Here is a 22,481-nt window from a genome sequence, read left to right on the forward strand (position 1 = left end):
GGTTCGTAAGTTCCTGAGGAGGGTGTTTGCCGGCCATGGGTGGTTCTTATCAAGTCCACACAGACCTTCTGTAGTCAGCTTAGCCCTTATTTTTGTTAATATTATGATGAAGAAGTAGTTTAATTTTCTGTTCCTTACACTACCCCTTGCCAGGTGCCCTTGTAAGGGGATGATGGGGGAGAGGGAAGAATGTGCTTTTCCTTCACTGGATTAGGTGGGCACACTGCCCCTGCAAGGGCTCTGAGCTGAACTCAGAGTCAGTGTGGTCTGCGAGTCTCTTATGCAACATCACCAGTGGCACTGGTCAGTGGAGTCTGCTCTCACCTCCTCAGAAGCTGGCCTCTCCTCCACCCTTCCATCCCTCAGCTGTGGGAGTCCTGTGTGGTGTCCCTGCTCACTGAGACATTTTTTATATTTTTTTTCCTTGGGTAATTTTTATAACTTCTGGTAACATCTACTTTTCTTTCTTTGGATGAGGCTCTTTTTAATATTTTAGTTGTGTTAATGGAAACTGAAAGTGACTTATCTATATTTTTTTCCTTGTAGGTTAGTAACATTGGAAAACAGTCCATGTATTACACCCGAGTTGCTTCGCATATTTCAGAATATGTCACCGCTTCTTGGTATGTGTTAACACATGAACTTACTAGTATATTTGAATACAATCATAATTTTGGGACCTTATAGCCTACTTTAAATTATACCTTCCATTTTTATTGAAGTCTCTGATACTGACAAATGAATAGCCTTGTACCTCTTTGTACCTTTAAAAATAATTTCTGCTTATTAAGGAATGAACACTAAATTATATTGTATTTTGGAAAACTTAAAAAAATTTCTAGGAAACCTAACTGCAAATTAAGCTTATACTTTGCTTGCTCAAATTTCTGTGTTCGATAAATTACTTACAAAGCTAAATTATAAACCAATTTTTATGTACACTAATTGTATCAAACTTTTTACAAAGCAGTATTGTGCTATTAGATCACAAATGAGCTTTGTACACATATTGCTGTTTTAGTTAAGAAACCACCAAAATTCAATCTTAAGAAATTATGTATATTGTTTGTTAAAGCATTACTTATGAATTAGCTCTAAACTCTTGGAAGTTAATTTTTTTAAAAGGATTTATTTATGTATTTAAAAGACAGAGTTAGAGAGAGAGAGAGAGGGAGGGAAGAACAGAGAGAGAGATCTTCCATCCGCTGGTTTACTCCCCAGATGGCCACAGTGGCTGGGGCTGGGCCAGGTTGAAACCAGGAGCCTAGCACCTCATCCTGGTCTCCCACATGGGTAACAGAGTCCCAAGTACTTAGGCCATCTTCTGCTGCTTTCCCAGGTGCATTAGCAGAGAGCTGGTTTGGAAGTGGATCAGCCAAGACTGGCACTTGTATGGGATGCTGGTGATTCAGGCAGCAGCTTAACCTGCTGTGCTACAATGCCATCCCCAAGCATAATGTTTTCTAAGCAGTAATTTTGGTACATGAGACCAGAGAACTGAATACTGTTCTAGCAGAGGGCCCTTATCTCTTTTAACCTTCTTGGATGAGATCTAATTAGATTCTTTTTGCAAGCTGAACATGTATTCTGATGATAATTATTAATAATAAACCAATACTTTTTGTTGTATATCATCTAGCATTCTCAGGTATGTAAAAGCTTAAAACATCTTAAAATAATATTGTTTATAAAATTGCTTTGTGTGGGAGTTGATTAGTAGAGATTCATACCTAAACTCATGGTGTATTTAAGAAATATATACAGTGCCATTTATTAGCCCTTTGATTCTCTTTCAGTCTGCATAAATTACCGTTTTGCTTGTTTATTCACAAAGTGTATTGTAAAAATTATTTAAGTTTTTTCTATCCAGGGATCCCATTCTTCAAGACTCAGCCATGAAGCATCTTTAATTCCTTCATTAGAACTGTGGGTATACTAACTGACTAGCTTAATGTTGTCATGAGAGGGCGTTAGCTCAGAACACTATGGGAAAAGGCACTGTTATTATGGTAGTATCTGTAGGCTTTTTGTGTGCAACTTAATTGCACTGAAAAATGTTCTCAGAGGCAAAAATATCACTGAAATATAATGACAGACTGAAAAAGTAGACTCATGGTTTGAGAATATCAGCAAATGTGGACTAAAACACAATTGTAACTGATAAACGTTTTCTTTCCTCATTTGTTGGATGACCATGGTGGCGAGATAATGTGATTAGTCCTTCACGTTTTCTCTGAATTTTTTTGTTCCTCTACCCCATTTCTCAGAATCAGGTGAGATCTTAAATAATAACCAAGAAAACCGTTTGTTTTCCAATAAAGAGATTTGTTACTTATTGCTTGGTGTCAAGGGAAAGATTTCCAAAGATGAGGTCAAGGTTAAGAGGCCAGTTACCTGTTTCTGATCTATTAGAAAATGTTTTATCTGTTTCTCAATCATCATGGAGGATGAGAATAGGAATTGAATGTGGTTTTCAATTCTATACATGTTTTTGGTTCTGTTCTAAATTGGAGACTATATTCAGTGCCAGTCTGGTAATCCACTTGCTTCTTTATTCTTGATCTAAGAATAGAAACCTCCACCAGACTTAAATGTTGTTATGAAAAGGATTCAGAAGGTGTCATGTGTGGGTGACTTCACACATCCGCTTGTACTCCATCCCTTATTTAACATGTAGGGCCTCTGCAATGTAAAGTTCCCTTCAAGTAATGAATGAGGGGATTAGTAGCAATAAATAAAACAGCAGTAAACATAAGAGCAAAACAAATAGTGCTTACTGTATGCCAGATGTTCTAAACTGTAAAAGTCCTTATTGAGTTGTTAAGGAGTATGCATCAACTCCAGCCTTACTGTAACTGATGATGCTATTTTTATTGTCAGTTTTGCTAAGTGCCCAGGTATGGCTTTACCATAGAATGCTTTGTAGTTGATCTGTAATCCACTTACTGCTATGTCTACTACTACTTTTATTAACATTAAATTATCCAATCATCAACTGGCTGTAAGATTTGCTATCCCCTTGAATTAAGGGACTGAACGAGATTTAATCCATATGATAATAGATGTTTGAATTATTTATTCCCTACTTTTATCTTTCTAAATGAAAAATACATGTAATTTGTTTTATACATTGTGATGTATGTATTTATATCAGTAATATGGAGTTCTGTTTATAAATTATATCTACATATTTAATATATCAGCATTATCTTCATTTTTTTTAAAAATTCTTTATTTGAAAGGCAGAATGACAGTAAAAAAGAGGGAGAGACGTGCACTAGTTCACTCCCCTAGTGACCACAACGGCTACATCGGCTGGGGCTGGGTAAGGCTGAAGCCAGGAGCCTGGAAATTCATCTGGGTCTCCCACATGGGTGCAGGGGCCCAGATACTTGGACTATCTTCTGCTGCTTTCCCAGGTACCTTAGCAGGTAGCTGGATCTGAAACAGAACAGCCAAGACTCTTAACTAGCGCTCTTATATGGGATGCTGGTATTATTACAGGCTGAACTTCACCAGCTGTGCCACAGCGCCAGTCCCAGCATTGCCTTTGTTTTGTTTCCTTTTATTTGAGTATTGTACAACTAACTGATAATGTTTGATGTTGTAGCTTGCCAGGCACTTTGTTCAAGATGAGTTTTAAAATTTATTTTTGGAAACAGGTTTTTTATGGAATGAAGTGTTACCTAATTCTAGAATCACAAGTTAAGCCAATTAAAATCTTTAAACTGAAAAATAACACAACAGGTTTTTTTTAAAAGCTCTTTGTTGAATATATATTTCAAAATGAATACTCAATTTTAATAAGTATTATTGCTGTTATTTTTTCTAAGCAGAAATAAAGCTGGCAAGAAGTTTCCCACTTTAATTTGAAATACGTAATACCAACAACATTGAACCCTGTAAAATGTTAAAGTTAGAGATAACATATTATTTAAGTATGAATAAATCCAGGCTTCATAATCCCTCTTTATGATTTTTCTTAAATGTAAGTAGAATCTGTGAAATTTTAAGTAGAACCAGAGTCTATAACTGAAAGTATTCTGTGAATTTTCTCTTTAAATCTCTTTTATTGTTAACTTACTTAGTATTCTATTCTCATTACTTAAACATTTGACTGACTCTTCTTGTTCATTGTTTCAAAACTAAGGTCTTCTGAATGGTAGAATTTTTCTTCAGTGATTTCTTATTTTGGAAGGAACTTTTCTCTGGTTAACTTCATTATGATGTAGGCTATCTTAAAAATTGTAGGCTTAGTATTTTATTGGAATTGGAAGTAAAATGAAGAACAGTTGATTTTCTGAAAATAAAGATGGAGCAGGTGTTTGGCATAGTGGTGGGACACTGCTTAGGATGCCTGTGGGAGACACTGGAGAGCATGGTTTTTTGTCCCAGCCCACTTCCGTTCCAGCTTCCTGCTAATGTGTACCGTGGGAACCAGCAGATGATAGGTCAAGTACTTGCGTCTTTGTCACCATGTGGGATACCTGGATTGAATTTTAGATTCCTGCTTTTGGCCTAGTATAGCCACGATGATTGTGGGCAAAAATAGGAGGGAAGCCATGGATAGAAGATCTCTGTTGGTCTGTTTCTGTCTGTGTGCCTTTCAAATAAAATGGAAGTAAATAAATAAAAATTTTAAAAACCATAAGAATAGTTTGTAAAATATAATCAGACTAGTAGATATAAATCGTATAAACAGAGCATAACTCAGTATTTTGATTTATTTCAGAACTCTTGAGCAACCTGAAAAGCCTAACCAGTTAAACCAGGGTTTTCATCTGTAGGATGTTCAATAGTTTGCCTAGCCTCTCTCTGCTAAGTGCTAGTTGCAACAAGAAGTGGTTCTAGACATTGCCAGTTGTCCTGTAGAGGGCAAAGTTGCACCTAATTTAGAATCACAGACCTGAATTACAAATTTTCTGAAAATACAAATCTATTGCATAATTGAAGTATATCTTCTCCTTGTATTAGGACTGTGTAGTAATTTTCCTTTGGAATCTTGCTAGGAGCTTGTAGATACAATGAAAAATGATTAGTACCTTAAAATAGATAGTTTGTTCATTTTAGGGGTATTTTTAATATGGATATTTAATATTTACTGACAATACCATGCTGAAGAACATTGGTGGAAGTTGTTCTGCGCATAATGGAGGCACTGAAAACAGTGTAAAATGACATGATTGCCCTGGTCATTAGTTTGTATGGATTGAGTCAGGAACAGTTTTTTAAAAATATCTGTAAGAAGAGATAGACTCTACGATTTATAAAATCAAACCTTTTTAAATATTGTGTCTTTCAGCATAGATGTTGATGAAATTTTAGTTGGTAGTGATTTTGAAATTCTGTGTCCTGACATGCCTGGAATAAAGCTATTCTCAGTTCTCTCTTAAGTATCACAATGATGGCCAAACAGTTTGCTATTCAGTGTTGTTCTGTAAAAATTATGCACAAGTCCAGACTGGACTAGACTTTCTCCTTGATGAGAAGAAAATAGTATGATTTTTTTTTCTATTAGAACAATTTTATGCAATATAAAGGCCTCCTTTAACCTGAGATTGTTATTTTCTGTTGTAAAAGAACACTTAAATGACCATGTGTATTTATTTACTTAATATTTTAGTAGCATAGTAACAGGTTGGGCATTCCCTGTTCCCTCCCTGAACTCATATTTTTAAGCCAGTGGTCAAATATTGAAGTATAGGACTTAAAAGACATTTTGAGCTAGTGGAAAGGTTGTTATTCTTTTATGCAAATAATAGACTAGAAAGTCTTTTCACTTCTGTCAAGATTTGAGTTAAATAATAAACCAATGATCTAGGCAGTAATTTTGCTCGAAAAAGTTAAGAAAAAATATTCTATTGCAGTTGAATAGAATTTCTAAAGTATTTTCAACAAAGAATGACAGGATCTAGACATAGATGGTATTTTGATTTATGTAATTATGTGTGTACAACCTGTATTCTGTTAGATCCTATTATTATACATAGTTAGACTTGTAAAGCAGCACTACTGTTTATTATATTGTTTGAACAAGGTAATTTCTACTTTGCACTTAAGAAAGAATAGCTAAAACAAACATTCTTTTACCTGTGCTATTATGGTGATTACGTCCTAAAGAACATTTTTTATTTGTAGGTTTTTATAGAGGAGCAAATTTGAAGATAGCCTGAATATTCAGAATATCTAAGCATAATATAATTTTTTGAAGAACAAGAAAGCATATTCAGTCTTTTAGCAGGACTACTCATCAGTAAAGTGCGTTCATTTGCAATAAGCAGATGTCAAAGTACAATAAAGTGATTCAGTTGCATGTTCTTCATGCTAGCACTAAAATTTAGTTTGAAATTAAAGGTTGAGTCAAATGATTAGTTTGTTTCTTTTTAAGGGAAAAACAGAGAAGCTTTATTTTTCCATCCCTATGTTGTTTTAATTTATGAAAAGTGAGATAGCCTTTAGATAGGTATCTAGAGTATTGGTAGTCTAAATAGCTTGAGAAAAGATTTGTGATGAAGTAAATATATCTTAGTATTAAAAATGAATCTCTTTAAACTAATTTTTAAATAGTGAAGTAATTTGCCTTTTTTGGGGAATTTATTGATTTGGCAGAACTAAGTTCAGAAAATCTCAGAACCTGCTTTAAGATCATCAATGGTTATATCTTTTTATCATCAACAGAATTTTTACAGGTATGTTGGAGTAGTTTTTGTATTATAAGAAATTATGTAGCTACTGTTTTTATTATTTCTAACTTGAAATTAGAGGTGAATTTTTAAATTGATTGATCTGTTATTTTAAGGCTATTAACTGACCATTTGTGATGCATGCAATTCCATTGTTATTTATTGTGGAAAATATCCTATGCAGTTAATATATCCTTATATTCCTAAAATCAGTATGAATAAACTATATTTTTTATTAGGAATAATATTTTATACCTAACTTTCCTCAAGAAAAAGCGTTTTTGTGAAGCTACCCTTGTCCTTTGAAAATTCTTTTTGTTGGCTTGTTGAACAAAAAGAGCACATTGTGGATCAAGAGATCTCTGTTTCCCCAAGATGCTGGCTTCTTGAAATAAATGCTTCCTCTCACTAAAAAAAAATACTGAATTATTTGCCTTTTTCATATTGCCGATATATTCTTATGGATATTTTAACTTTTATTGAATTTCAGACATATGCAGTAGGTCTGTGCCAGTCCTTTTGTGACTTGTTAAAGGAAATTACTACAGAAGGTCAAGTTCAAGTGCTCAAGGTATGGTCAACTTGTTAAATGAATATGAGGATTTTATTTTGTGCAATTGAACTTTGATTGGTGTGTGGATGTTTGGCAGTAAGAAGAGTTGATATAATCCTAGACAGGATTTTTTTCTTTTGGTAGTAATTCAGTTAATATGTGACAGATTACTTTGACATGTTTTAAAATGCAGTTCCAGTTTCTAACATGATCTAAGCTGATTGGGATATTTGCCTATCTTGAGACCTCACTTTGTGTACAAGGATTTAAAAACTTTTAAAATAAATTGTATAAAGTTTGGTGACATCTGATACTTCTCAGTCCTTCAAATTGTTAGCCTGTTTTTGGGTAAAACAATTTATTTTGAGTTGGCTATTAACGTTAGATTTGAAGTTTGTTGGGGTGTGTGTAATTAAGAATCGATAGACTCTAAGTTATTTATTGCCTTTATATATTTATTTATAATGACTAATATTTGTTAAAGATATGTATATCCTTATATTCCTATAAAATCAATGTGTCAGTAAACTGTATTTGTATTAGGTATGATCTTTTGTCCCTAACTTTTCCTAAGAAAGAAAATTTTAAGTAATTAATGCTATGGATTTACATATAAGCATGCATTTATATTCTCATTTATTAAACTATATCTTATTTATGTATGTAAATATGTACATGTACATGGTTTAAGTATGGAGTTTGAAAGAAGTTGTAACGCTCCCCATCCATAATTTAATTTAAAGATCTTTATTGGCATTAGTTTGCTCTTCTAGAATTGGGTCACATTTCTTCCATAACATAGAATAAGTATTCCCTAAAATACTCATTTTTATTGTTGTTGTTTCTAATTTCTCAACTGCATTCTGTGTCAGGTATGACAGCTAAATTCTGGTCAGGGAAAGTGTTACCATAAAAAAGTAGCATTTATGGTTTGAAACCTCTGGCATTGTCTGAGATCATAAAAATTGTCTTTCTGTCAGTGAAGTGAAAAAGTAATTGCCCCAAGAGGTACATCAGAAGAAATGTATTTAAGTAATGGTTAATATTTGTAGCAGCAGTTCCAAATATAATTTGAAGATTAAGTGAGTAAAAGTTTGTGCAGATGGTATACAACCTTACTTCGTATTAAGCACTGTGATAGCCGTTATGCACCTAATAAAGCATAATCTTCAGTCTGAACTTATTTGTATAACATTTAGTGTTTTGTTCTTCACAGACATTACACACACACACACACACACACACAGCTCTAGATAGCCATGTAAATAACGCATGGTTAATTTGACTTTTATATTGGTTGCATTAAGTAACATTTGCTGATTATTCAGTCATCCCTCCTATGGGTCAGGGTCAGCAAACCTGTTCTGTAAAGGACCAGACAGTAAATATTTTGGACCCTGGGGCATACCATGTTTGTTTCAACCCTTTAAATCTGCTGATACAGTATGAATGCCATCACAGATGATCTGTAAATGAATGAGTGTGGCTGTGTTTATTAATACTTCACTTGTAAAACAATGCAGTGAGTCAGATTTGGTCCATGGGCATCGTTTGCCATCCCCTAGTATTGGTATTCAGTGCTTTCTTCTTCTGGGTACAGGTGATGGGAAAACCAAGCTCTGCTCCAGTCTGTTGAAAGGAGGAAGTGTGTAAACAACCTTTTTAATGTGGCATAAACAGTGGCAGGGGATTAATAGCATCTCAAAACTCTCTGGTTAACTTTTTCAAATTGCTCTTCTCTTAAAATGTTCCACAGATGATTTTCATGAGCCAATTTTCAATGGGAGCCACTGCCAACTCTCCTTACGTTGCTCTGGCAGTGCAGAAGTGGACATCTAACCCAGCATTTGGAAGAAAATTTGTTATTTTTTTGGAAAAAGGAAGTGAGATATGAGGTGGATCTTAAAAGTTGACTAGATGTTAGGGTTGCTAGATAAAGTATAGAGTTTTCGTTTGATAATCCTAGTAAAGAGAATCAGGCTAATAAAGTGTGAAATATTGCAGAGACTTGAACAACTCTTAAGAACACAGAAAATACTGTTAGGCTTATCTGTTGACAGTGGGGATGGTGATGTTATTTTAAACATTTGAGATTACTGGAGAGAGAGATTATACATTGATGAGAAAAGGAAGGTGTTTGAGATTGTTAAGCACGATATTAGTTTCTCTGAGGTGCATTAACAAAATACTACATCCTTGGTGGCTTAAAAAACAGAAATGCATTTGCATTATGCAAAATCAGAATGTTGGCAAGGCCATGCTCCCTGAATGCGCTAGAGGAAAATCGATTCCCAGGCTTTCTCTTGGATTCTGATGATGGCAGGCAGCTCTTCACTGTCCTGGCTTGCAGATACATAACTCCAGTCACTGTCTCCACTGTCACATTATGTTCTCTTTGTGTCTCTGTGGCTGTGATTTTCTTCTAATGGAGTAAACACCCACCGTGATATCTTTGTCTTATTTTTTTTTTTTTATTTGACAGAGTTATAGACAGTGAAAGAGACAGACAGAGAGAAAGGTCTTCCTTTTTCCTGTTGGTTCACCCCCTCAAATGGCTGCTACGGCCTGCGCGCTTCACCGATCCGAAGCCAGGAGCCAGGTGCTTCCTCCTGGTCTCCCATGCGGGTGCAGGGCCCAAGCATTTGGGCCATCCTCCACTGCCTTCCCGGGCCACAGCAGAGAGCTGGACTGGAAGAGGAACAACTGGGACTAGAACTGGCGCCCATATGGGATGTCAGCGCCGCAGGCAGAGGATTAACCAAGTGAGCCACTGCGCCAGCCTGCTATCTTTGTCTTAAGTTGATTGTAGCTGCCAAAGATCCTACTTCCAAATAAGAAGATCACATTCCAGAGTTAGAACTTCATTATCTTTTTCAACCATAATAAGGACTTTATTAAAAAGTAAAAAGATAAGATCTCTCTCTGCCCCTCTCTCCCTCTCTCTCTGTCACTTTACTTTTCAAATAAGTAAATAAATCTTAGAGAATCGAGTAAAAGTAGGGCCAGTGCTGTGGTGCAGTGGGTTTAACCACTGCTTGTGCCACTGTTCAAGTCCTGGGTGCTCTGCCTCTGACTAAGCTGCCTGCTAATGCGCGTGGGGAAGCAGTGGGTGATGGCCCAAGTACTTGAGTTTCTGCCACCCCCGTGGGTGACTCTGATGGAGTTCCTGGTTCCTGCCTTTATAGCCTGGCCCCGTTCTGACTTTTGTGGCCATTTGGTAAGTGAACTAGCGGATGGAAGATCTCTTGTTCATGCTCTCTGGCTCTCTGGCTCTCTTGCTCTCTTGCTCTCTTTCTGTGGCTGACTCTCCTCTGTCACTCTGCCTTTAACATAAATAAATATTTTTAAAACAAATAAAAATGAGGGGAGGGAGTTGCACAGCAGATTAAGCTGCCACTTGGGACACCTGCACCCATTTTGGAGTGCCAGTTCAAGTCCTGGCTCTTCCTCTTTGAGTCCAGCTTCCTGCTAATACATCCTGGGAGGTAGCAGATGAGGGCTCAGTTACTGGAGTCCCTGACACCCTTGTGGGAGGCCCAGATGAGCTTTTGATTTCAGCCTAGTCCTGTCCTTGGCTGTTGTGGACATTTGGGGAATGAAGCAGCAGATGAAAGGGTCTCTCTCTCTCTCTCTCTCTCTCCCTCTCTCTGTTCCCCCTCTGTCACTTTCAAATGAATAAATAAAACTTAAATAAGTGTTTAAAATGCCTTTGTGTATGTAAAGAATAAAGGGAAACAGTAGAGAAGAGGTATTTCCAGAAGGTGTCATTTGATACAAATTTGAATCACAATAGAAATTTAAAACCAAAATAATGTACTGAACCAGAAAGCCAGTAAATCGAGTAAGAATATAACAGAACTCTGGCTTTCATTTCATAGGTTCCTTAGTTTCTCTTTTAGAGCAAGGGCTTTGCTAAAGGGTGAGAGTATAAGTAAGCCACTGTTACCAAAGAAGCACGTGGGCTGTGCAGGGGTGAAAACAGGAATCTGTGCGTGAGGCATATTGAGACCCTGGGTACTTGAGCCCTGTCTACTGCCACTTGTCTGTCAGGATCCACCCCTGTTAATTTCTAAGTTTTCTCCCAGCTTCAGAGCTTACAAGTAACAATAGTTGCATTCTTTACTAAAATGCTTTTGTGATTAAAAAAAATTGTATTTACACCTTTACCAAACTGACATCGTGGCAATGGGCAGTGTATAATTCTGTTGAGGAGTTTCATCTGTCTTACACAATGTCAGCTTTATCTTTTGCTTTGTTCTTTGGAGGTGGAGAAGATAACAAGGAATTGACACTTTGGACATAATTCTGACTATTCCAGGAAAAAGTGATTGGCAGTGTGTGAGTGATCGAAACGAGAGGATATTGCTGTCATTTCGATATACTCTGTGGATTTTTCCGTGTGTGTGTGTTTTTAAAATCTCTTCTACTAGACTGTAAATGTTTCCATTATCTGAGGTTCAATAAATTTATGCCCTGTTTTCTGTGAAGATTTACATATTAAGTGTCTATACAGGCAAAGAATCATTAATTTTTTAAAAATTATTTATTTTAGACAAGAGCGACATGATGGTAGAACTCCTGTCTGCTGTTCACACCCTAGGTGCCCCCCGTGTCCAGAGCTGGGCTGGGTCAAGAACCAGGAATGCAGTCTGTGTCTTTCCCATGTGTGGCAGGAGCTTAATTACTGCAGCCATCAAGTTATCTTCCTGGATCTGTAGTTGATGTGGAAGACAGGTGTCTCAATAGCTAGGCAAACGTTCCAGAAATCATAATTTTTTTGTTATAGATTGTACATCCAGTGCCAATGCCATTACAAGCACACTAATTGTCCACTTGGAATTTTCTCCTTGACTTATACCTTGATGTGTATACCCAATTCTCCTATTTGCACTGTTTTTTTTTTTTTTAAATACATTTTTTTAATGTATTTGAAAGGCAGTTGAGACCAAGAAAGAGATCTCCATCCGCTTGTTCATTACCCAGATGTCCATAACAGGCTGGTCTGGGCTAAAACCACCCATGTGGGTGCAGGGATTCAGGTACTTGAGCTATCACCTTGTGCCTTCTAGGATGTACATTAGTGTAAAGCTGGAATCGGAATGGTGGCGACATTTGAATGGAGACACTTGGGCAGTTTGATTGAGGGCATCCCAAAGTACAACCCAACTGTGATGCCAAATGTCCTTCCTCTTACACAGTTCTTGAGCATATGCTGGGCTTCAGGTCCATCATCTGTTATAGAAGAAGTTACACTAAATGACTTCTAATAATGTGTAACTATGCAGTAACTAAAATGCTGTTTAGTTATAATCCATGTCTTCTGAGTGTTGAAGAACAGAGGCTATTTCCCATATTTAATGTCTCCCTGGTCAAATTTGCACTGAAAGCTGCTTTTATGTGTGTGGCTTGTTCTATAGTATTATTAGTGAAATAATTGTTGACAGAATTTTTTTGAAAGATTGATTTACAGAGAGGCAGAGAGAAAGAGAGTCTTCCATCTTCTGGCTCACTCCCTAAATGGCAGCAATGGCTGTAGCTGGGCTGATCCAAAGCCAGGATGCAGGGGCCCCAGGACTTCGGCCATCTTCTGCTGCTTTCCCAGGCCACATTATCAGGGAGCTGGATCAAAAGTAGAGCAGTGGGGACTCATAAGGGAAGACGGCACTGCAGGTGACAGCTTTACCTGCTATGCCACAGTGCTGGCCCCTGAAAGAGAATTTATTTGGAACTATTTGGGATGGTTATTGTAAACTTCTGTTGAAAATGAGCCAAGTTTTTAGTATGTGTTAAGGAGAATACTTAGTTCCTTCTTACTACTTGTTTTCAACTAGTGTCACAAGACAATTAGAAGGACTGTAGCATAGCAGGTAAGAGTGTGAACGAAAGGGAGACTGCCAGGCGTTAGTGTGTTGGCTCTGTTATTTCACAGCTGTGGAATATGGGAGTGTTGCTCACTTTCTTTCTGTACAATGGAGATGATAGCTTTACCTGCTTTCTAGTGTTGACATGAGGATCATTTGAGCTTATGTGAGGTTGTCTCAAAAAGTTTATGGAAAATCTGTAGCATTAAAATGCATATTATGAAAAAAATTGCACATTAATTTCATTTTATCTGTCTTAGATATACCACTTTTTTATTGAATGGAGCAGCAAAAAAACATTTATGATGCAAATATATAGTAAAACATTTGTAACATTTAATCCAAGTTACAAATTAAGCCAATTTCTCTATAATATGCCCATGTAGACTTTTACTAGGATATAAATGAATACTTGAGATAAAAATTGGAAATATATGTTTCTTTAAAAAAATTTTTTTAAGGAAAAGAGTTTATTGGGGAAACCCGACAGACTGCAGTGAAGGGGCAAAGAAGAAATAGAGGGAGAAGGAGAGTGTAAGAGAGAGAGAGAGAGACAGAGATGGAGGTCAGGAGAGGAAGAGAGAGAGAGAGCGCGCGCCACGTGTTCAGGACTAGGCGCTTTTAAAACTTTGCTGGGGGGCCGGCAGGGAAGTAGGAGCAGCAAATCCCACTAGGATGTGGGTGAAGCTGACACCGGTTTTTGGGCCATGTGGCCACCTGGCTTCCAGCAATGGCTGCGGGGGGCTAGAGCCTAGGATGGTGTCAAGGTGTAGATCGTGCCATAGATAAGACTGCCTCATTTTCCTAACATTCCCCCCCCCCCCTTTTTTTTGGACAGGCAGAGTGGACAGTGAGAGAGAGAGAGACAGAAAGGTCTCTTTTTGCTGTTGGTTCACCCTCCAATGGCTGCCGCGGCCGGCGCGCTGTGGCCGACGCGTTGCGCTGATCCGAAGCCAGGAGCCAGGTGCCTCTCCTGGTCTCCCCTGGGGTGCAGGGGCCAAGTACTTGGGCCATCCTCCACTGCCCTCCCGGGCCATAGCAGAGAGCTGGACAGGAAGAGGAGGGACCGGGACAGAATCCGGCGCCCCGACTGGGACTAGAACCTGGTATGCCGGCGCCACACCCCCCTTTTGGTTTTTATAAAGCAGGAGATGTATGGGATTACATTAGTCCCAAAAGTCCAGGAGGGGAGAGGGATAATGATCTGTCTTTAGAGCTACTTCCTGCTGACATGGGCAGCAAGGTGCTCTTCGCTGGCATGGAACGATGTCTCAAGCCACTGTCTCCTGGGTGGGGAGCCGAGTATATCCCTGTAGCAGCATTGGTTGACCTCACTTTGCTGAGGGCCTTGGTTCATTCCATTATCAACTCCTGTAAACACTTAAACAGATACTGTAGTCAGGGTGAGAATAGCAACCAATGATCCTAAGAGTGACATTAACCAGGTAATGAGAGGAGAGGAAATGGTGGGGGGGGTGTCTCTGGACCCTTGTGAGGACAGTTTGATGAATATGGTTTAAACCTGATCCCAGCCAAGACTGGGAGAAAAGCCACTCAACTTTTGCGGGTAGAGGTGTTTGTCTATGGAGAAATTCTGAAATCATACAACATTAAGTGGGGGAGAAGACCATCAATACACACAGGTTGGGAGTAGAGCCATTGCTGTTAGAGTAGAGGCTATGATTACAAAGGAATAAGGCCCAAGTAGGCTAGACAGGGTCTAGAACAAAAGACAGGGTCATTATTAGAGGACCTAAGAAAGGTGCTATCTAAGCCACAAATAAATTCTCTGATTGAGAGGCAAATAAACTGAAAGAAGGGGCTTGATAATAATCTGGTAGGTGGGATACATCGTAAGGGAGATGTGAACCTCCTTGGAAAGGCACCCTGTTGACTTCCATTACTTAGCTGGCCTGGGAGGAGAGCTGGCCAGGTAAAGGCAGGTGGCATCTCTAACAGGAAATTTACAGTTCTGCATGCAATGTTACTGACCCTACTTGGCTGCGCCTCCACAGCAGTGGTCATTTTGGAAGCTGGGCCAAGTGAAGGGCTTTACAGCTTAGAGCCAGCAAGATCTGTGGCTCTGACCTGGGCGTCCTTTGACTCCAGGGCAGCTCCATTTCTAGGGATCCAACTCTTGGCAGAGCTGCCAGGGCTCTTCACAAGCTGACTTCTGCTGAAGCCCAGGCTTACCACATTGAAAGCCACTGTAGTGGACTGGCCTGTTGGGTCTCCTTGAGGGCAGATCACTGTACAGAGCTACATTTAATAGGCCTGCCACCTATCTTTTCAGGAAATATATGTGTTTAAAACAGTACTTTTTGTGAATATTTCTATAGCTAAGCCTGCATATTTCATTTGAAATCTCAGAAGGTAGATTTTATTATATAATAAATGGAATATAATTGTTACCATGAATAAATTGTTTATATTTTAATGTAACAGAATATTTTAGGACAGTGGTACTTTTTTTTATGCCTGTATTTGAAGGCTAGGATAACTCTCATAATTTTTGGCATTTCCTGTTCTCAGAGTTTGAGTATGGCTATAATAATAGTTTTTATTGTAGCTTATTATTTCAATTTTTAACATCTCTCAGATACTATTTCTTAATATAGTATGCTATGTAACATTTTTAATATTTTTTTGACTCAGTATCACTGTTATGCTAATTCCTGACAGTATTTGCAAGGAATTCTTTGTTCTTTGAGGTAGAAAATTACATTGTTATGAAACTTTGATAAGAGGGACCACTATGGCTGCTTTAGAAGCAAATGGATTAGAGCAAAAAAAGACTTTAATGTATCCTGTGACTTGGAACAAGTTATCTAGATAGATACAATTATATTTTAAAAATACTCCAATTTAAATTAACATATCTAATTTTAAATTTATTGACACACATATATTATTTTGAGTTTTGAAATTCTCATTTCTGTCATGGTCATATCAGACATTATTAAGCCAAGTTTTTTTTATTCAATGTGACAAAGCTTAAGATGCCAGGAATACTTTTAAGATATAATTTGTTTTAAAGATTTATTTATTTCTTTGAAAGTCAGAGCTACACAGAGAGAAGAAAGGCAGAGAGAGAGAGGTCCTCCCTCCCATAGTTCACTCCCCAGATGTCCGCAGTGGCTGTAGCTGTGCCAATCTGAAGCCAGGAGCCAGGAGCTTCCTCTGGGTCTCCCACGTGGGTACAGGGGCCCAAGGACCTGGGCCATCTTCTACTGCCCTCCCAGGCCATAGCAGAGAGCTGGATCAGAAGAGGAGCAGTCGGGACTAGAACCAGCGCTCATATGGGATGCCAGCACTTCAGGCCAGGGCATTAACCCACTGCACCACAGTGCTGGCCCCATAATTTGTTTTATAACAACTGTATTCTAAACTATAGATTTTTAGAATATAGTTAGGGGCTGGTGTTGTCATTCATTTGTTAAGCTGCTACCTGGGACGCCTGTGTCCCATATTGAGTCCTGGCTACTGCACTTCGTGATTTTTTAGCTTCCTGGTAATGTGCCTGGGAAGCAGGGGATGATGATTCAGTTATTGAGTTCCTGTCACTAAGTGGGAGACCTGGATGGAGTTCCTGGCTCCTTGCTTCAGCCTGGCCCCATCCTAGCTGTTGTAGGCATTTAGGGATGGAAGATCTGTCTCTCTGTGTCATAATGTCTTTCAAATAAATAAATCTTTTTAAAAATGAGTTTATACTGTCGTTTCCTATGTTACACATTTATAAGTAGAAACATTGTGATTATTTAATTCTCACATAAACATGATATCAGTAATGTTCTCCCCATTTTTGTGTGGAAAAAATTAAACCACAGAGAGGTAAATCATTTTTCTGAGATTACATAGCTAGTACATTTTGGAGTGATGACATAATCAGAGGCATATTCTGACTAGGATTCAAGCTTTTAACTACTATATGCAGTAGAAACCTAAATTGAGAAAATGGATTCCTAAGTGCAGAGAAATCTGCCTTTTCTGGAAGAATTTTAAAAACATTGTGTTGCAGGTGTATTCAGAAAGCAGATGGATTAAAACTAAAGTGCAGAAGTTCTATTTGTGATAGGAAATGCTGGAAAAAGTAATTAGTAAAAGGTATTTGGAAGTACCACAACCTATTCTGCCATACATTGTAATACTCTACATACAGCTTTAGGGGGATTCAAGGATTAACTAAAGAATAGAGTCTATGTTTTTAGTTTAAAGAATGGAACAAAGAAAGCAATGGGAGAAGGAAGCAAATGATGAGTGGTTGTCTAGTGGTAGGAGAGAGTGGACACTAGATCTTTGAGGACCTACTGTGTTTGTGTTACACTTCAAAGCTTGGAGCCATATTTGGGTTTATGATTTTAGTAAATAGTTGCTGGTGTTTGGTGCAGTGGTTAAGACTCCACTTGTGATGCCCACAGCCTTTAGCAGAGTGCTTGAATTCAGGCCCTGGCTTTGCTTCTGATTCCGACTTCCTGGTAGTGTGCTCCCTGGGAGGCAGCAGGAGACAGCTCAGGTCCTTGGATCCCTGCCACCAATGTGGGAGACTGGGTCAAGTTTCTGGCTCCTGGCTTCAACATGGCTCAGTCCTGGCAGTTGTGAGCATTAGGGCAATGAACCAGCAGATGGAAGATCTCTGTCTGGCTCTCTGCCTTTCAAATAAATAAAAAGTTTAAAAAAGCAAAAGCAGTTCCTAAAGAAAAAGACTGAAGAATTTAACTAATATACTACTGGTGACAGTCATCTGAGAAGAGTATTTCAAGTAACTTTATTTAATAGTTTACATTTATACCCCTAGTGGAATATAATGTTGGAGCAAATAAAATCAAATTTAAATTACATTCAGTCTATTACTGTTATTAGTAATGCTAGTATGACTTAAATCTTGTATATTTGTGTTAAATATGTTTATTAGGATCTGAGATTTTTCATTTTGAGAACACGTATTAGCATTTCATATAAATTTGTCACAGGCTTATTCAAATTCAGTATGTCAAAATGGAAACTCACTGTTGGCATTACAGTTGTTCCTGTTGCACCAGATGTGAGAACAGGGAGCATTGTGAGACTCATCACTGACAGCCCACTGTTCAGCTGTTCTGTATCTCATCATTACTATCTTCTGAATTTTTAGTATCTTCTCTGCTTGGTCCACAAGTATGATAGTGGTATTTTTCTGCTTAATTTTTCAAAAATTATCTCATTTTTCTGTGATTTTTTGCTCTTAATGATTCCTGACCTTTTTTAAAAAATTGATTTTATCTGTTGGAAAGGCTTAGAGAAAGAGAGAGTGTGGGAGAAATTACCTTCCATCCACTTACTCACTCCCCAAATGCCCTCAACACCTGTGGCTGGGCCAGGCCGAAGCCAGGAGTCAGGAACTCAATCCTGGTCTCTAATGTGGGTGGCATACTCCTGAGTTCTAGGAGAGAGACAAGTGGTGAACAGATAGATGAGGTGAATCAGACTGCATCTCCGCTTTCTTCCTTAGAATTCAGCTTGCTCTAACTAGGGAGTCAGCATCTTTAGTTTCTTCTCCCTGCATCCAGTCTTTATTTCTCATTTCCTTTTTCTCTTAAAATTATGCTCCCCAACCCCCGGATCCCTTCAGTGTAATGTTAGTGGGGTTTCAGGAAGGAATGCAGATAAATGTGTTTTTAAGCAGTCAGCTAATTGCATTACTTCCTCCCATTCACAGATAAACAATGGTGACATCTTCATCTCCTACCTCATCTATAGATCTTCCTTGTTTATCTCTCTTCCCAGATGTAATTTTTTTAAAAGAAAAATAAATTTTATTGAGTTGGCATTTAAATTTTTATATCCTCTTGTTTTTAATCAAGAAGTGGAATCTTTTATCCCTGATAGTTCTTGGCCTACAGTAACATTTTTATATTTTTAATACTGTCTTTGGACATTTACTTCAATTCTTGCTCAAAGTTGAGAATGTTGTCAGTTATGGGAGTTGTTTGTATACCTTGGAAATGTTTCAAAATGCTTGGAAATGATTGATTGCCATTGCCCTTTGTTGGCACATAATGAGCAGGGGCCAGCAATGCTAATAGGCCTTCAGTGCATGGATTAGTTGTATATAGTAAACAGTTTTGTCACTCAGAATGCCAGTGGTAGATCTGGAAGTCATTGGAGATTTTTGGCCCGACCCTGGGCCTGGTTCCTTGCCCACAGTCCTCTTAGGTAGTGTCTGTCCTTTCCCACCTCTGAAGCCCTTGGGCAGAAGCATGGAACAGATGTCCTTGTTGGTCCTTATTGCTGCTTCTTGACCTCTTTCTCTTAGCCTTTCTCTCTAAAAAGTAAAAAATAAAATAAAATAAACATGTAAGCAAAAATTCAGCCCTGCAAGAATTTTATAATTATCCACCTTCTTATAGAGGAAACACCTCACTTACAAAAAACTAATTTCTGGGGTGGGCATTCGGTGCAGCCGTTAAGATGCTGCACCCGAGTGCCTGGGCTTGAGTGCTGCCTCGCCTTCCAGTTTCAGCTTTCTGCTAGTATAGACCATGGGAGGCAGCAGTTGATGGCTCAAGTATTTGGGTCCTTTCTCTACCTCTGTGGGAGACCTGAATTGAGATCCAGCCTCTTAGCTTTGGCCTGGCTCAACCCTGGCTGTTGTGGGCATTTCTGGAGTGAACCAGAGCAGATGGGACATTTTTCTGCCTTTCTTTCTTGCTCTTTGTCATTCAAATAAAATGAAAAAAAAAAAAAATTTTTTTTTTCTACTACAAGTTTTCACACGTATCAATACAACAAATACTGTGTGTAACTGAAATATAGTGATAAATAAATATGCAGTATATACGCAACATACCCTTTCTCCTCCAGCTTATTGATGAACTTAAATATATATTTATTTTTCATCGGTGAGATATTTGCCACTGACTTCCCTTTTCATGATTAAAAGCAAATAGTTCTTAAATGCCTTTTACTGTTTCTACTATTTCAATATTCTCTAACAGTTGTTTAAAGCACAGGGCAAGAATTACATTAACAGCATGATGCTTTAAGTTGTTACAATGGGATTATAGCTGTGTCTAAATACCCTACTTTATATCAAACTGCAGTTTTTTTTTTCTTTTCTTTTTTGTTTTGTTTTTGACAGGCAGAGTGGACAGTGAGAGAGAGACAGAGAGAAACGTTTTCCTTTTGCCGTTGGTTCACCCTCCAATGGCTGCCGCAGCAGGCGCGCTGTGCCCGGCGCAACGCGCTGATCCAAAGGCAGGAGCCAGGTGCTTCTCCTGGTCTCCCATGGGGTGCAGGGCCCAAGCACTTGGGCCATCCTCCACTGCACTCCCGGGCCATAGCAGAGAGCTGGCCTGGAAGAGGGGCAACCGAGACAGAATCTGGCGCCCTGGTCGGGACTAGAACCCGGTGTGCCGGCGCCGCTAGGTGGAGGATTCGCCTATTGAGCCACGGCGCTGGCCTCAAACTGCAGTTTTTTAAAAATGTTTTTTAAGCTGTGTCTACTGCTTGAATTAGTGTATTATGTATGTATGGAGGTTTCAAAAAGTTCATGGAAAAATGGAATTAAAAGATAATGTACAGTTCTTAGCTTTTTAAAGCCTCTGCAAATTCTCAAGCTTGGGGTCTGATATTTAGTATAGTGCATTGTTTTCTTACCTGTGATTTGCATGAAGCTGACTTGCTGTTTGAATATTACCAATGTGTCTTTCTGGTTTTTAGGTTGTGGAAAATGCTCTTAAAGTGAATCCAGTATTAGGCCCGCAAATGTTTCAACCAATTTTACCCTGTGTTTTCAGGGGTATTATAGAAGGAGAGGTAAGATTTCTGTTAACTAAGGTAGCATTGCACTCCAAGGTCTCATTTTAATTGTTCTCCTTCAACAGATCATTTCTTCTTTGTAAGATTTAAAAAGAAAGCTTTCCTTATATCTTGGAAATTAAATGAAGGTCAGCTTTCAGGGGAATTACGCACTCTGCACAGGAAAGTGTTGATTGCCTTTGACATCTCATCTCTTCTCACATGTAGGATGTGAGATTTGAGTGATTTGAGCTGGAGGAATAGTTAATGGCTTAACTTCAGTGCTTAACTATTTTGACTGGGAGGGAGAAGAATAGTGCTAGTATGAAGGTACTTTAAAGTGTTCATGGACAAATGGATTGAAATCCACACTTAGTTTTGTTCCATAGTAAACATTATCTACAAACTTTTGAAGACCCCTCATATTGTTACAGAATAATGTTCAGCTCTTAAATAGATCCATATAACTATATAGGTTATGAACATTTAAAGTAATATAAAATGCCATTGATTAATCTTTCTCTTTATTATACGTATATATCATGCATCTATAATTCATGTCCATATATTTAGTACCCATATTCCATGTGTTATATGTATTTAGTAAATTAATTAGAACTCGGGTAGTATTGGATGTTCATTTTGACAGGAAGCAATTTGAAGGAGAATATTTTATAACCGTGGTGATTGTTACTGTGTCAGTGATTGTTTATAATAATTTATGCTTGTACCTTAACACAATTTAACATGTGCTGTGTTTTGATTGCTCAGAGGTATCCTGTGGTGATGTCCACGTATCTTGGAGTTATGGGTCGAGTGCTACTACAAAATGCTAGTTTCTTCTCTTCACTGCTCAGTGAGATGGCACATAAATTTAATCAAGAGGTAAGAGTCAGTATACCTAAATTTTTTTTTAATTTACTTTAAACTTTATTTGAAAGGCAGAGAAACAGAGAGAATGATTATCCATTGGTTCATTCCCCAAATGCCCTTAATGGCTGGCACCAGGCTGTGGCAAAGTTGGGAGCCAGGAACTCAATCCAGGCCTCCCACATGGGTGGCAGGAACCCAATTATTTGGACCGTAACTACTGCCTCACGCTGGAGTCAGGAGCCAGAGCCAGTTACTGACCCCGGGTACTGTCATATGGGATTCAGATATCTTCAACAGAATCTTAACAGATGGCCAGACATCCAGCCTCTTTATTCCATTATGTGGACATACCACAGTATATTTCAATAGTCCTCTCTTGGTGGACATTGATTTGTGTCCATGTCTTTGTAAACACAAACAGTACTACTGCAAAGGATAATCTTGTGCATTCTCATTTCACGCAGAAACATCTACATCTGTAGATCAGTCTAGAAGCCAGACTGAGTCAAAGGCTAAAGGAATCTGTAGTTGTGAAGGCTGTTGCCAGCCCGTTCTCCGTTGGGATGATGTTAATCTGTTCTCCCACGAACCTTGGATGGAAGTACCTGTGTCTCTAAAACCTTGCCAAGGGAATGTGTTATTTTACTACCACTGCTATCTAAATGACTATAACAGATCAGTACCTCTTACTCTGCTCTTGCACACCAAACACAAAATATTGGACAATAAGCTGTT

General features: G+C 38.3%; 1 protein-coding gene across 12 annotated transcripts in view; it reads left to right on the forward strand.

Moving 5' to 3' along the window:
* The window catches only part of IPO11 (importin 11), a 217,158-nt gene that overhangs the window by 122,707 nt on the left and 71,970 nt on the right, over nucleotides 1-22,481 (forward strand). For 5 of the 12 annotated variants that reach the window (XM_051853725.3, XM_051853724.3, XM_089313232.1 and 2 more), the window contains 5 exons: nucleotides 547-623; nucleotides 6,610-6,689; nucleotides 7,174-7,254; nucleotides 20,796-20,891; nucleotides 21,645-21,758. In XM_051853725.3, coding sequence (XP_051709685.1) covers nucleotides 547-623; nucleotides 6,610-6,689; nucleotides 7,174-7,254; nucleotides 20,796-20,891; nucleotides 21,645-21,758 — 448 coding nt within the window. Of the gene's footprint in view, nucleotides 1-546; nucleotides 624-6,597; nucleotides 6,690-7,173; nucleotides 7,255-20,795; nucleotides 20,892-21,644; nucleotides 21,759-22,481 lie in introns of all 12 variants that reach the window. The other 7 variants (XM_089313228.1, XM_089313230.1, XM_089313231.1 and 4 more) reach the window with 2 other exon arrangements.

This window comes from Oryctolagus cuniculus, chromosome 14 (assembly GCF_051225735.1).
Source record: "Oryctolagus cuniculus isolate XC-2025 breed Fujian yellow rabbit chromosome 14, ASM5122573v1, whole genome shotgun sequence".
Taxonomy (NCBI): domain Eukaryota; kingdom Metazoa; phylum Chordata; class Mammalia; order Lagomorpha; family Leporidae; genus Oryctolagus; species Oryctolagus cuniculus.